Raw genomic sequence first — 15566 nt, 5'->3', positions numbered from 1 at the left:
TTTTTTTTTTTTTTTTTTTTTTTTTTTTTTTTTTTTTTTTTTTTTTTGGTTTTTCGAGACAGGGTTTCTCTGTATAGCCCTGGCTGTCCTGGAACTCACTCTGTAGACCAGGCTGGCCTCGAACTCAGAAATCCGCCTGCCTCTGCCTCCCAAGTGCTGGGATTAAAGGCGTGCGCCACCACCGCCCGGCTGAACTTCTTTACTTTTAAAAGTCACAGTGGACCTGAGGACTTACGCTCAATTCAAGGAAAACAGTCTCTCGATTCTCACTCGTATCTGTTGAGTCTTAATACTGTATATAATGGGGTTCATCAAGGGTGGGAAGAGGATGTAAATGTTGCCCATGAGGACCTGAACCAGCGGAGAGAGATGCTTCCCAAAAGGGTGAACCATGGTCAGACCAATGATGGGGATGTAGAAAACTAAAACAGCAGCGATGTGAGAGACACATGTTTGCAAAGACTTGATTCTCTCCTCCCTGGATGCAATGGACAGAACTGTGTGCAGGATCGTCACATAGGAGCCAAGAATGAGTACTGCATCCAGCAACAGAGTGCAAATCACCAGAGCCAGAGCATAGAAACTGTTAAAGCGAATATCTGAACATGCCATTCGAATCAAGTCTTGGTGCAGGCAGAAAGAGTGGGAGAGGAAATGTGGCCTGCAGTAATTTAAGAACTTCAGGCGGATAATAACTGGAGGAATGAGCATAGAACTCCTACACAAGATGGCCACTCCGATTTTCATGATTCTAACATTTGTTAGGATGGAGGAATAGCGTAGAGGGTTGCAAATAGCAATGTAGCGGTCAAAGGACATGGCTAGGAGAACAGAGGACTCCATGAAGGACAGACCATGAATGAAGTAAGACTGTGCAATGCAGGCATCAAGGCTGATCTCTTGAAGGAAGCCCCAAAGGATACCCAGCACCGTGTGCACAGTGGACAGCCCCATGCACAGGTCTGTGAGGGCTAACATGGCCAGGAAATAGAACATGGGCTGGTGCAGGCTTGGCTCTGTCCGAATCACATGAAGTATCATGCAGTTTCCCAGGAACACCATTGCATAGATGGCTGAGAAAGGAATAGCAAACAAGATGTAGTAGACTTCCAGGCCAGGAAATCCCGTGAGAACAAATCTAGAGGTATTTAAGTTTGACATCAAGAAAATAGACATAGATGGAAAGTACAAACTATTTTCTGGAGAGCTATTCTACATTATATAGCCTATATTCTACTTTCTAATATATTTCAGTTTGAGAAAAAGATATCGATTTCAATAAGCAGAGAAAGATAGATCTGGTCCTTGTTTGTGTATCACCGCAAAAACCTCCTGTATAGACATCAGCATAGACCATTCAGACCTAGTGTTGAGAGATACTAGGAAAGCAGGGAGTTTTATGTTGAAACAGTAATATTTATAGACTCAGGGGATTTAGATTGTCTACTGCACTCCCAAGAGTCAGTCCTAGGGGACATGAATGCTTGTTCACAGTGATGTCAGGGTTGCTATACTCATCAGAAGAGCGTGAAATGCATGGGCAATTTTCCTTAATGGTACTACAGAGAGACTTTTCGCTGCCTTCAAGTCTTAAGTAATCCCTATGGAATTAGACCAGCTACGGTAACACATCTGTTTTAGAATATGAACTACTAGAAAAAAGAATCAAATCAATTTCAGTTGAACCTAACACTTTGGTGGGCATAGCTCTTGTCTGCATTGTTCATTTATATAAATTATACTTTGTATTTTTCTCAATCTATCGAGATGTCTCTTAATAAAACACATTATTGTGAACTTTTATGCCCTCACTTGTAGCATAAAATAATTCACAAGGATTTTAAATTTGATGATTCTAAAAAATATGTAATATTTTTCTAATCGGTGTAATGTTCATTTTGAACAAATTGGACATTTGAGAATGTGGCACATGCTGAATGGTGCAACAATAATAAAGAAAGCAAATCTGGACTTGGTGTCCTATACATCTATGCCCACTACTGTATCTCTGAGAACTTTCTACTTAGTACATAGTTAAACAACCATCAACCCTGTGCAATCTGTCACTAACATGACTACCAAAATAGGAGTTGAAAAACAACCACAAAAATAGACATGGGGAAAGTCCAGGGGTCCTCAACCCTGCCAAAGAACCACAGACCACTAAAACCTTGCTGAGAGTAAGAGAAATAGTTCTTCCCAGGAGCAAGCTTCCCAACCTGAGTTTGATTCATGGGTCTAATGTTGGTAGAAAACAGGCCCCCATAAGTTATCCTTTGACTCTCACATGATTTGTGACACATACACACACATACACACACACACATACACAGACACACACACACACACACACACACACACCAATAAATAATAACATTTGAGTATCCAAATATTTTGTGTTCACTTGAACACCATATATTCTATTATTAGCCTTGGATAGAGCACTTGATAGATATTAATTAGCTTATGTTGACTAATTGTGTTGCTCAAAATAACATATACTTGTTGATACTCTGGCTACTTGTTCTCTTGAGTGCTGAGAAAGCAGTAATAAAACCATTCTCATAACTGTGGCTTCTTCTATATTTTTCCTCTTGTAGAAGCACTTGTGGAGATTTCCTTAAAAGAGAGTAGTTGTTTGGATTGTAATGAACTGGTCCCTTCTTCATTGTAAAATCACACAATAACCCTGTCAAACTTCTTTAATCTAAAAATCCATTTTATATTAAACACTACCCCTCTGAGTTTGCTGTTGTTGTTGTTGTTGTCATCTTTAGGAGACAGTAAACATTTTTTTCTATTCTCAATACTGTAAAACAGCATGTGTCTTTTTACAATTAAAGGATATTTCTGTTAAGCAGGTTAGAGTTTGATTTATTTTCAATTATCTAGACTGTTTATATTTGTCATCATTAATATAATTGCTTTACAAATATCCTATTTTGTTAGTTTTCCATGTGCTACATCTTTGGCTTACTTTTTTGGCTTTCATTGCTCTATGTTACAAGCTTTATTAATTTACTAATTATAGCTTTGTTGTCTAATGTTGTTAACCTTCATAATATATATAATCTACATAGTCAACTGGTAAGTCTGCCTTTAACTTACACTATGACAAATCCCAAGTAATAGTCTCTCATTGTCCTTCTAAGGCCTTTGTGTTATTTCTGATTGAGTTTTCATGTCAAATTTCAAGATACTTTATCATTTATAGTAAACAATTAATTGTAAACACACCAGAGTAGTTTAAATAAAAATAAAATAAAAATATATAATACAAACTATTTTTGGTGATTGAACTTACAATCTTAGTATTCCCAGTAAAGTTTTACATCATAGCTATGTCTCCAGCCTTCTTCTTTTTAGAAGTTTTTAAATGTCAGTGTGTATGTTTGTGTGCATGCTCATGTGTAATTGGTGATCATGGGCATCACAGAACAAATGAGGACATCAGAGGACATCCTTGGGTTTCAGTCCTTTTCTACCACTTTTTTTGAATGAGGGTCTCTTATTGCTTACTACTGTGTACATAAGGTTACTTGGCCTATGAGATTCCAAACATTCTCCTATGTCCATCTCCTATCCTGTCATAAATGTACTCAAAACAAATACACACTGAAATCTTCATACTATGTACCAAGCATTTTATCTATGTAGCCATATAATCAACTCCTCTATTGTTATTTTTAGTAGTTTTAGAACTCCTATAATGTATTTTGATCATATTCATTTCTTTATCCCAACACCTTGATGATCTATACACACAGAACATTATTCCGTTTTCATTTTGAATGCATCAAATACAGTTACTGCTGTGCATATACCCTTGCATATATGGCCTTCCACCAGAGAATGGTCAACCTGTCAAGGACTACACCTGTATAAAGACTGACTTTTCTTCTCTTGAAGCTATTAACTGCCAATGTCTCATTAGCTAATAATTAATGAACATTTTAAAACAATAACTCTAAGAATAGATGATCTCTTTTGCTTAAAAATTTAAATGTTTTCATTTTATTTTATGTCTGATTATAGTGCCTGTATGTTTGTATATGCACTACATGTGCTTGATGCCCTCAGAGGTCGAAAGAGAGTATCAGATACAACGGTACTAGAATTCTTAATGGTTGTGTGCCACTGTGTGGATGTTGGGAATTGAATCTAGATCCTCTGCAAGATGAACAAGTGCTCTGAATTGCTAAGTCAATAGTCCTGCCACCCTTTTAACTGTTTATTGAGACAAGTTTTCACTCATTTGCCCAGGCTGGCCTTGGACACACTGTAGCCCAAGTAGATCTTTAACTTGTGATCTTCCTATCACCTACTCCCAAATAGCTGCAAGATAGGTCCCAGTGTCATAGGTTATCTTATGCTACATTTATCAGATATTCTTTTTAAATTTGTTCTGGGATTTTCAGATTAGCATTATAATTGATTTGAATAATTACTATAACACAAAATTGTAGAGCATTCATCTACACCACATCTGTCGTAAACATTATTAAATTGTTATGTAGGGCAAGCAGAATTTCTTTCATTTCTTACTTTTTGCTATGTTGATTTAATTTGAAAAATAGAAACTTTTATAAGGGAAAAGGAGTTGAGCTTAATGATAAATGCTCAGAATGTGTATCCTTCCCTAATAGGGCACACATGCTGTTCATTTTATGTTTTACAATGGCTTCATAAAAATATTTACAATTAAAACCGGAATCATCAAAAACAAATTGAGTTCTTCCTACAGACTACACAACTTGTATTATATTTTATACACTCTGAATATATACTTGTCTTTTCAGGTATATTTAGATAATTCACTTTCACTGTGATTTTTCTTATAGTTGAATAATTATTAGCATATTTGAAACAAGATTCTACGCACCAATTTATTAATCTTACCTTCCTCTTTGTATTTTCCTATTTTGTATTTTCTGGATTTTTCCCTCCACATTTTAAAGAATTTCAGCATTTTTTTCCATTTTAACCCTTAATTATTTAATAGATGCCCTGGAATTATTAACATGCAGATAAAATTCATTTAAGTTTATTGTCAAATACCAGTACACTATAGCACACGGAGAGGTGATATCATATGATGGAGATCCTGTCTCTCATCCCTTACAATATTTAGGATGTTCATTCTTCATATCCATCTCCAATTACCTATCCAATTACATTCTTGCGATTAGGAATACTTTGAATATTGTTTTATTCTGAACAAAAATAAGAAAAATTATTTGTCAAGATTAAATCTTGAAAAGGATGGTTTTATCAACAGGCAAAAACACAGAAAATGACAAAATGGTGAAATAGAAAGAATGCACAAATACTTGAAAGTGTTACTTGTAAGCCTCTGATTAAAATACACCCAGTTGACTTAGAGAGCCATGTCTCTCTAGAGTTAGCCTTTCCTCTAATGCACATGCCCAATCTGCCTAATGAGGGGAAGAATGAAAGACAGCAATTTAAGATTTTCATATCAGCACGGTGCCTAGCTTCTTAGTATTTCTTCTCTCATTATGTCCTTTAACTTTTACAGTTATCCTGAATCATTTTTCTTCGAATCTAGTTTCAACATAGCAACAAAATTTGGGATATTATCCTCACCTTTCACAGCACAGTTCTAGTCACATACTCCTCTACAAAGTCTTTCTTCCTAAGTGTTTTAGTCAATTCTGAAGTGACAGACTACTTTATCTTACTTGTTTTTAAAAAGAACTATTCTGGAGTGATACAAATGTATTTCTAAAATGTTCTTAGTCATAAACCACAATTGTTTCTGGTATTGAGGAAAGTCATAGCTTATATTCTTACCTACTGGTAAAAAGTTATTAATTCAGCTATAATGTAGAGCTGGAATTACCACACACCAATGAAGATTATAGCTTTAGAAATAATAAGTTATGGCAAAATACATGCATTAAACTTTCCATTACAGAAGGATTTTATATAGTCAACTAATATCTACTATTTGTAAGTCTTCAAATGACTTCTCTTGGAAGGTGCACTAAGCAAAGTTTTATTTTATTTTTTTATTTTATTCTCAAAGAATTAACCTTCTAAAGGTTTATTAAAGTTTACAGGATATCATGTTAATCAGAAAGTTGTAACTGTTAGATCACTTAGAATTTAGCAAGGGAATTTTTCTAAAGGGTATGAATAAAATTCTTCCTAAAATGAAGTTATTAAAATCTTACTGGTTTGTTTTAGGTAAGGTACTTTCATGAAGACTGACTACAAAAAAACAAGAAAATTTACTCCCTCTTCGAAAAGCTTCAAGGCAGAGGCTGGGAAGCATGGAGTTGTCTACAAAATTGAGACTGGGATATGCTTATCCCTTTTGCCCATAGATAGCATCTCTCTCCCAGGCTCACTTTGAATAGAATTTCCTGCAAGACAATCTTTAGCACACAGGCAGTTTTCAGGAGACACTAACCTCTAACCTCTGGTGACAGAATTTTCATCTTTCTAAACTCAGAAACTACTGATTCTTTCATAAACCCTGAGCAGTGACATGCTTTGTTTCTGAACCCCTAGGCACAGTCTGTTGCCTAGAACTCGCACCTTGAGAGCACGTGACTCACATGAAAGATTTGGAAACTTTGATGCAGCTTTCGTTTAAATATTATTGTTTATCTTATTTGCTATGATAACGCATATGAAGATACTCAAAAATAGACTTATTTTAATGCAAACATTTCTGTCTTTGTGATTCTGCAAGTGCTCTCAACTTTGTGTCTGGTGTTAGTCCCATTGATTAGAAATTAAGGAATTATGTACAAAAAGCATGTATAAAATTCCAATAAAGAGAAAATAATTTCTTACAGGTCAGAAGTTCTGGCATCTTCTTCAGTCTCATAAGCATTTGAAAGATTTTTCTACCCTGTGTCTAAACCACTTGTCTTTCCACAGATGACAGTTTACTCAAAAGTATTTTAATCTCCATTCATTTCAATTTCCTCAATGGACTTGATTTTTGTCCAAATTTGTTAAGAGCCGCGTTCGCCATTGCAACATGGCGCCGGTTTCCTGCTTCCTGGTTCTTCTTGCGAGCCTTGCTTGAATGTGCGCCTGCGCAAGGCGCGAAAACCAGTATGCTAATTTGGCGATTTCATAAGAGCCAATGAGTGTGTGGCACGTCTCCTAAGGCTCTATATAAGCCACAGGTTTTTGGGGCTTGGGGTCCCTCGCCTCACTGCCATCTAAAAGAGCTGTACAATAAATTGCTGTCAGAAGAATCCTGAGTGTGGCGTTCTCCTTATCGGCGAGGCTGCGCGCCACAACTGGTGCCGGAAACTCGGGAACGAAGCCGAACATCTCGGTGTTTTATCCAGTTTCGAGGGATCCTGTTGGATCAACAGAGGGTTCAGAACTGACGGCGCGAGAAGTCTAGACGCTTTTCTGCAAGGTATGGTGGATCCTGTCTATTTTGCTATTGCTATCCCCGTTTGGGCCGTGGTAGTTCTTGTGCTCTGCTTCTGTTTTAAATGCCATACACAAGGAAAGGAGTATACTTGCCCTCCTTGTATTCAGGAGCTGTAAGTCACAGGTAGATAACAGCTAGACTTAAAACAATTAAAAGCGCTAGCCGAATCAGTACAGACTTATGGAATCAATGCCTCTTTTACTCAGGCATTAATAGAAAGACTTATGGTCAGTGCCATGACACCAGATGACTGGTATAATACTGTTAAGGCTTCCCTGACTATGGGACAATATCTAGATTGGAAATCCATTTTTCAAGAATTCTGTGCTTCACAGGCAAGACAAAATTTAGCTCAGGGGCATCCACAATGGAACTTTGACATGCTTACAGGGCAGGGACAATGGGCTATCAATCAAACGGCCTACCCTGTAGAAGTATATGAGCAAATTAATAAGGCAGCTGTAAAAACATGGAAAAGTCTCCCTAACAAAGGACAGGTTTCAGGAAACTTGACAAGAATTATTCAAGGAAACAATGAGCCGTTCTCAGACTTTGTGGCAAGGATGATGGAGGCGGCAGGAAGGATTTTTGGAGATCCTGAGACGGCCATGCCTCTCATAGAACAACTAATTTTTGAACAGTGTACTAGAGAATGCAGAAATGCTATTACACCTTGGAAAGGAAAAGGACTAAATGCATAGATGAAGGCTTGTAGAGAAATAGGAGGACCTCTATCTAATGCCGGATTGGCAGCTGCTGTTTTAGCGGCTCAGAGGGCCTCTAATGTTAAATGTTTCAGGTGTGGAAAGCTGGGACACATACAAAGACAATGTAGGGGGCCTAACGCTAACAACAATCGTCCAAAGGTGCCTGGAATGTGTCCTAGGTGTAATAAAGGAAAACATTGGGCAAATGAATGTAGATCAGTTAAAGACGACAGAGGATGTACAATTTCTCCTCTGCCAAAAAAAGGGCAACGGGGCCCACAACCCCAGGGCCCGCAAATATATGGGGCAATAGAAAACCTGCAGAACAACCCTCAGCAACATCAAAGGATAAGACAATCAGGAGAGCCACGTCAGGCTCAGCAGGACTGGACCTCTGTGCCACCGCCGGAGCAGTACTAACACCCACCATGGGGTGTCAGCCTATACCTTCTGATTTTTCAGGACCCTTACCTGAGAATACAGTAGGACTAGTGCTAGGAAGATCGTCTACAACTCTAAGAGGATTAATTGTTCACCCCGGAGTCATAGATCAAGATTATGAGGGACAAATAAAAATCATGTGCTCATCACCAAGGGGGATTAGCTCTATAGCTCCTGGTGATAGAATTGCACAGCTATTAGTCCTCCCTAGTTTACATTCATTCTTTCCTAGTAAAGGTTTAACTAGAGGCAAGAAGGGATTTGGCTCCTCTGGAGGACAGAATGTATTTATTTCATTAGATTTAGATAAACGCCCCACCTTAGAGTTGAAAATTCAAGGAAGGCTTTTCACAGGCCTCCTAGACACAGGAGCAGATACTACCATTATCTCTACCAATTGGTGGCCAAAGAACTGGCCTGTTAATAGCTCTTCACAAACCTTACAAGGTCTTGGATATGAGTCTGCTCCTGATGTTAGTGCAAGAGTATTGCACTGGTAAGATTCCGAAGGCAGACGAGGGGCAGTTGTTCCTTATGTCTTGCTACTTCCAGTTAATTTGTGGGGAAGAGATATTCTTAAACAATTGGAATTTAGGCTCACCAATGATTATTCTACACAGAGTCAAAAAATGATGAAAGAAATGGGGTGTGTCCCTGGAAAAGGATTGGGGAAGGCCTTACAAGGCAGGATCAGCCCTGTTTCTATTACAGAAAAACAAGACAGGAAAGGGCTGGTTTTTTCCTAGGGGCCATTGAGGGTGCATTGCCTATACCTTGGTTGTCAGAGGAACCTGTATGGGTTCCTCAATGGCTGTTAGCCTCTGAAAAACTAGCAGCTGCAAAAGCTCTAGTTAAAGAACAACTAAAACTAGGACATTTAGAAAATTCTCAGTCGCCATGGAATACGCCTATATTTGTGATTAAGAAAAAATCAGGTAAATGGAGGTTATTACATGATCTTAGAGCTATTAATAATCAGATGCAATTATTAGGATCAATTCAAAAGGGTCTGCCACTGCTGACAGCCTTGCCTAGACATTGGGAGATTATAATAGTAGATATTAAAGATTGTTTTTTCTCTATACCTTTACTTCCTAAGGACAAAATTAGATTTGCTTTCACTCTCCCAAGTATTAATCATGAGGAACCAGACCACCGATATCAATGGAGGGTCTTGCCACAAGGCATGGCCAATAGTCCTACTATGTGTCAAATATATGTCTCTTCTGCTATTGAACCAGTTAGAAAACAGTTTCCTAAGGTTAGAATTTGTCATTTTATGGATGATATACTCTTGTGTACCAATAACAAAGAAGTTTTACACCAAGCGTTCTCTCTGTTAGTTTCTACCTTAAAACAGAAAGGACTATCTATAGCGCCTGAAAAGGTTCAGGAAGGAGAGATAGGAAAATTCTTGGGAGCGATAGTTACTCCTGAGTATATTAAGCCACAGAAGGTTACTATTAGAAGAGATAAATTAAAAACATTAAATGATTTTCAAAAGTTACTAGGAGATATCAATTGGATTCTTCCCTATTTGAAATTAACTACAACTGAACTTCAACCCTTATTTAAAATACTTGAGGGAGATTCTAACATTACTTCATTGAGAACTTTGACCCCTGAATTGTCTAAAATATTGGATAAAATAGAGATTGCCATACAACATGCTCAACTAGATAGACTTAATCCCGAATTATCTTTTCAGTTATGTATTCTTCCCTCTCCTCAACAACCAACTGCAGTACTGTGGCAAGAGGGACCCTTGCTATAGATTCACCCACTTAGCTCCCCCAGGAAGACTTTAGTCTATTATCCTGCCTTAGTTGCAGAATTGGCTTTAAAGGGACTTCAACTGTCTGTGATGCATTTTGGACAATATCCTAATACAATTGTATGTCCTTATACTATGTATCAAATTCAAGTTTTATGTGCATCTCAAGATGCTTGGGCAATTTTAAAATGCTCATTCCCTGGAAATATTGATAATCATTATCCTAAACATCCCTTGTTACAATTTACTCTTTCTAACTCATTTATATTTCCCAAAGTTACTAAGACACATCCTATTCATCAAGCATTGGATATTTATACCGATGGTTCTAAGACAGGCATTGGTTGTTATGTAGTTAATAATGTCCCTACTCGAATTCAGTTTGATTATACATCTCCCCAATTAGTAGAATGTGCTATTGTAGCGATAGTGTTGCAAAGATTTTCAGAGCCTATAAACATAATTTCAGATTCGCATTATGTTGTAGGAGCTGTTAAACAATTAGAAGTGGCTGATTTTATTCACCCTAAAAGCATGGTTACTGAGATATTCAAAGACATTCAAAGACATATTCAAAGTAGATGTCACCCATTTTTTATTCAACACATGAGAGCACATTCATTGCTTCCTAGACCTATGTCTCAGGCTAATGCTATTGCTGATAAAGCCGCTAAAAACCTATTTTGGGTAAGTTCGCCATTAGAGGGTGCAATTGATTTTCATAAACTTTATCATGTACCAGCCAATACCCTGAGATTAAAGTTTCATTTAACTCGTGCAGAAGCGCGAGATATTGTTCTGAAATGTACCTCCTGTGCAGAATTCAGACCCTCTCCATCTATAGGAGTTAATCCCAGAGGTCTACAACCTCTTCATATCTGGCAAATGGATGTTACACATTGCAATGCCTTTGGAAAACAAAAATTTATTCATGTATCTGTGGATACATGCTCTGGCATCATCCACGCCACCCCCCTTGCGGGAGAAAAAGTGTCACATGTTATTACTCACTGCCTTGAAGCCTGGGCTGCTTGGGGCAAGCCCCTTCAGCTGAAGACTGATAATGGACCAGCCTATACGTCTAAAACCTTTCAACAGTTTTGCTTAAGGCTTGGTGTCCGTCATATAACTGGCTTGCCATATAATCCTCAGGCACAAGGGATTGTGGAACGTGCCAATGGCACGTTGAAAACTTATTTACAAAAACAAAAGGGAGGAATAGGCCCCAACATGGGACCTAAGACATCTATCTCCCTAGCCCTATTACCTTAAATTTTTTAAATCTGGATTCTGATGGACAATCTGCTGCTGACAGACATGTGGCTCCAAGTCCTCAAAAAGAATATGTTAAATGGAAAGATGTCTTAACTAACCAATGGAAGGGTCCAGATCCAGTTTTAGTGAGATCCAGGGGAGCTGTTTGTGTTTTTCCACAGGATCAAGAAAATCCAATCTGGATACCAAGCAGACTGACCAGAACTATGAAAAAGGACTCACCAACCCCTGAAGAAATTGCTATAGATCCTGTTGATAATCTGCCTGCTTGAGAGAGCGATAAGTATACCATTGTGGGCTGTGGTAAGATCATGGGCAGTTCCCATCCCAGTACATTCCCACTCTACAGTACTGCCAATGTTTACATCATCGAGCTGTCAGCTGGAGGCACCATGTGCCATACCTTTAAACAAAGAGACTGTCAAGTATAATGCATCAAAATTTAGATTAAATGATACCTTGTGTTTCACCATAACAAACAGGGCAGAGACCCCATGCGTCGTACTTTGCAATGCTACATTGGGACACTGGATTGATCCCCTTGGAGATTCCCAAATAGGCACTGGTGTCTTGCTCGAGGTACTCAATAACATAATGGCAAGACAATCTGAGGCCAGTGGAAATACATCAAACAAAAAACAGTCCCCTGTGAATATCATTACATTATTGCTAAAAAGTAAGGTAACCATACTTGAACGATCATATTGGCAAACCAATAATGCCACTAATGTCAGAATGTGGCCATGGTGCCCTCCAGATCAGTCATTTCCACCAGTGTTTACGCACTGCCAATCTAAAAGGATGCCTAAGGTAGAAGTATCTCGAGGGTTCACTTTATCGCCGCCTCTAAAAAGGATGGCTATGACAGGAAATAAAACAGGGAATGTAAACGAATGGCCATTTTATCAATGGGTGTTGACAAATTTAGCGGGGGCTGCTACCAGTTTATCAGCCTTTGCAACTCTAGGTGAGTCACAACATGACATTTGGAATGTATCAGCAACCAGAACTAATACTACACCAGTGATATTGAATGATATTAAATATAATAACTTGTTGGCAAATTATTCAGCCAAAAGGGCGGCAGTTTGTGTTTCGGCTCCCTTCTTTTTTATTTTAGCAGAATTTAAAAATAAAAGCAGCATATTAGATTGTGCGAATGTCACCTGCCAGTTGACAGAATGCTGGAATGGGCCCACATCTTTAGCACTGCTGGTGCGGGTTCCGACCTTTGTCCCTATACCGGTGGATGCCGATCCCGATAAATTTCCAATAATCTCCTTAATTATCGAAAAGAGAGATTTTGGCATCACGGCGGCCATTGTGACAGCCGTTGCAGTGTCGGCTGCTGCAGCGGTGACTGCGGGTATTGCCCTAGCCAATCAAGTTCAAGCAGCAGAAACAATAAATAATATAGTGAATGCCTCGGCAGATGCTATGGTAAAACAGCATAAAATGAATAGCCATTTGATTTCTGGGATACTGCTTGCTAATCAGCGAATAGATCTATTACAAAGCAAAATGGAAGAAATTGCTGATATTCTTCAAGTAAGCTGTGTAAGTCATACTAAACACATGTGTATCACACCCTTGAAATATAACAATGAGTCTTTTACAGAAAGTACTAAATTATTTAATTTCTTGCAAGGAAATTGGTCACAACAGGCTGAGGAGCTACAAGAAGAACTCCTGCTCAAGATTGCTGTTTTGAATGGGACCAGAATAAACCCGATTGATGTTGGAGACTTCACTTCCTGGCTCTCGTCCGCCTTCTCCTTTTTTAAGGAGTGGGTGGGGGTGGGAATGTTTGGCTGTATGATCTTTGGGGGAGTGCTGATCACACTCTGGTTGCTCTGCAAATTTAAAAAACAACATCGTAGAGATAAAGTACTTATCACTCAAGCACTGCTTGCCTTAGAGCAGGGAACATCCCCTCAAGCTTCGTTGAATATGCTTAAACAATGAGACACTATCATTCAATGGGATATCCTGAGGGCTCGTGTTCCCATTGCACCAGGAATCCTGAGTGGTAGTCCCCCACACTTCCCAGGGCTCGGGTTCCCATTGCACGGGACATAAGTGTGGAGGGTCTCAATACTGTTTAACTGCCTTGAATGCCTTACTGGTAGAAGGATGGGCTTGATCAGCGAAATAACAGTTGGAAAATTGTTGCAGCAATTTAATAAAAAAGGGGGAGATGTTAGGAGCCGCGTTCGCCATTGCAACATGGCGCCGGTTTCCTGCTTCCTGGTTCTTCTTGCGAGCCTTGCTTGAATGTGCGCCTGCGCAAGGCGCGAAAACCAGTATGCTAATTTGGTGACATCATAAGAGCCAATGAGTGTGTGGCACGTCTCCTAAGGCTCTATATAAGCCACAGGTTTTTGGGGCTTGGGGTCCCTCGCCTCACTGCCATCTAAAAGAGCTGTACAATCAATTGCTGTCAGAAGAATCCTGAGTGTGGCATTCTCCTTATCAGCGAGGCTGCGTGCCACACAAATTATTTCTACAATGATTTGCACAACTAGATATACTTCTGCAACAAAATTGCCAATATTCTTCCTTGTGGAAAAGTTATTCCATAATATTTATGTCCTCACTACCAAATCAATTTAATCAAATTCTTATTTGCTTCATCTCGATGTGTAATACAACTAGAATCTATATCAATCTTTCTTTCCCCATTTGTTTTCTTTATTTCCTTATCTCTAATATTGTCTTATATTCTATGATACCAGGTTGTTTCATCCAGGTGAGAGCACATGATCAAGTTGCTGGCAATGGCTTCTACTATGTTAGTCCAATGCTCAGGAGACCCATCAGATTCAGCAGTAGATGAGCCCCTTGGGAGATGTAGTAATAAGGTAGAAAGAGGATTGGGACAGCCTGAAACACACAGCCATGCAGTGTCCCTCAGCATAGCCATGATAACCCTACACACTTCACAGATATGGTATAGTTTGAGAGTTTGTCTTCTCCTGAGCACAAACTTTTACTGTCTATTGAGACAAATCATATAACTGAAATGGAAACAAATGTGATCTCTGGGGAAATCTGTAAAAAGACTAAGAATAAGTCAGGTTATCTCTGGAGTTCTTTTTATTATATATTTCATGCTGTTTGAGAATTTCATATATAAGATGTTCTGATCAAATTCAGGCCCCTATTTCCTCTCCCAAAGTTCTTCCCCTAACCCAACCCCTTCCCTTACCAACTCCATATATTTAATTTAAATCCATGAATTCCATTTAGAGCTATCTGTGTGTGCATTAAATTAACACAGTCTTCTAGAACATAGCTTCTCTTATATCACATCTCTGAAGGAAAATGTCTCCCACTTAGACAGAGGTGGTAGTGATTGAGCTTCTTCATCATCCATGTTTGAATGCTCAGTGGATTCATTTTGTGCAGGTCTTACATAATCAGTCCCAACCACTGTGAGCTAATATTGGAATGGTCCTGTCATGCCCCACAAATAGTTTTACTTTTCATTCCCACTACCTTGCAATATTTCCTCTCCCTCTTTCATGATGATGCCTGAGCCTTGGTGAAGAAATATGATATAGATGTCCCATTTAATGCTGAGAAGTCAATGGTCTCTTTATTCTCTATATATTGACCATTCATGGGCTCTATAGTAATTGACAAGCACTACTTTAAAAAAAGCTTCTCTAATAAAGGAATAAAGATACACTAATCTATAGTCATAAAAAAAAGAAATTAGGGGGCAGTTCACTTCACAATAGCCACAAATGATATCAACCTCTAAGCAAGAAAGTGACAAGAACTTTAAGTATTTGAAGAAAGAAATTGAAGAAGACATCAGACGATGGAAAGATCTCCCATGTTTTTGAATCAATGGAATTAACACATCAAAAATGGATATCATATAAAAACAATCTAAATATTAAACATGATTTCCATCAAAATTCTAACATAAAAAAAT

The 15566-nt window shown here is 38.5% G+C and overlaps 1 protein-coding gene across 1 annotated transcript; it reads right to left on the bottom strand.

Annotated features, from left to right (window-relative positions):
* Positions 1–237: 237 nt before the first annotated feature.
* On the bottom strand, positions 238–1176 carry LOC114614013 (olfactory receptor 51V1-like). Its single transcript, XM_028759465.1, has one exon. The coding sequence runs from the start codon at positions 1174–1176 to the stop codon at positions 238–240; it is 939 nt and encodes a 312-aa protein (XP_028615298.1).
* Between the last annotated feature and the right edge of the window lie 14390 nt (positions 1177–15566).

The sequence above is a fragment of the Grammomys surdaster genome, unplaced genomic scaffold (assembly GCF_004785775.1).
Source record: "Grammomys surdaster isolate TR1022 unplaced genomic scaffold, NIH_TR_1.0 126281, whole genome shotgun sequence".
Lineage (NCBI taxonomy): Eukaryota > Metazoa > Chordata > Mammalia > Rodentia > Muridae > Grammomys > Grammomys surdaster.
The sequence above is the reverse complement of the archived record's forward strand: the minus strand, read 5'-3'. Positions and strand labels throughout refer to the sequence as shown.

What these genes read in the sequence shown, in the direction of transcription:
- LOC114614013 (XM_028759465.1), bottom strand. Translation starts at nt 1,176, where the DNA reads ATGTCTATTTTCTTGATGTCAAACTTAAATACCTCTAGATTTGTTCTC.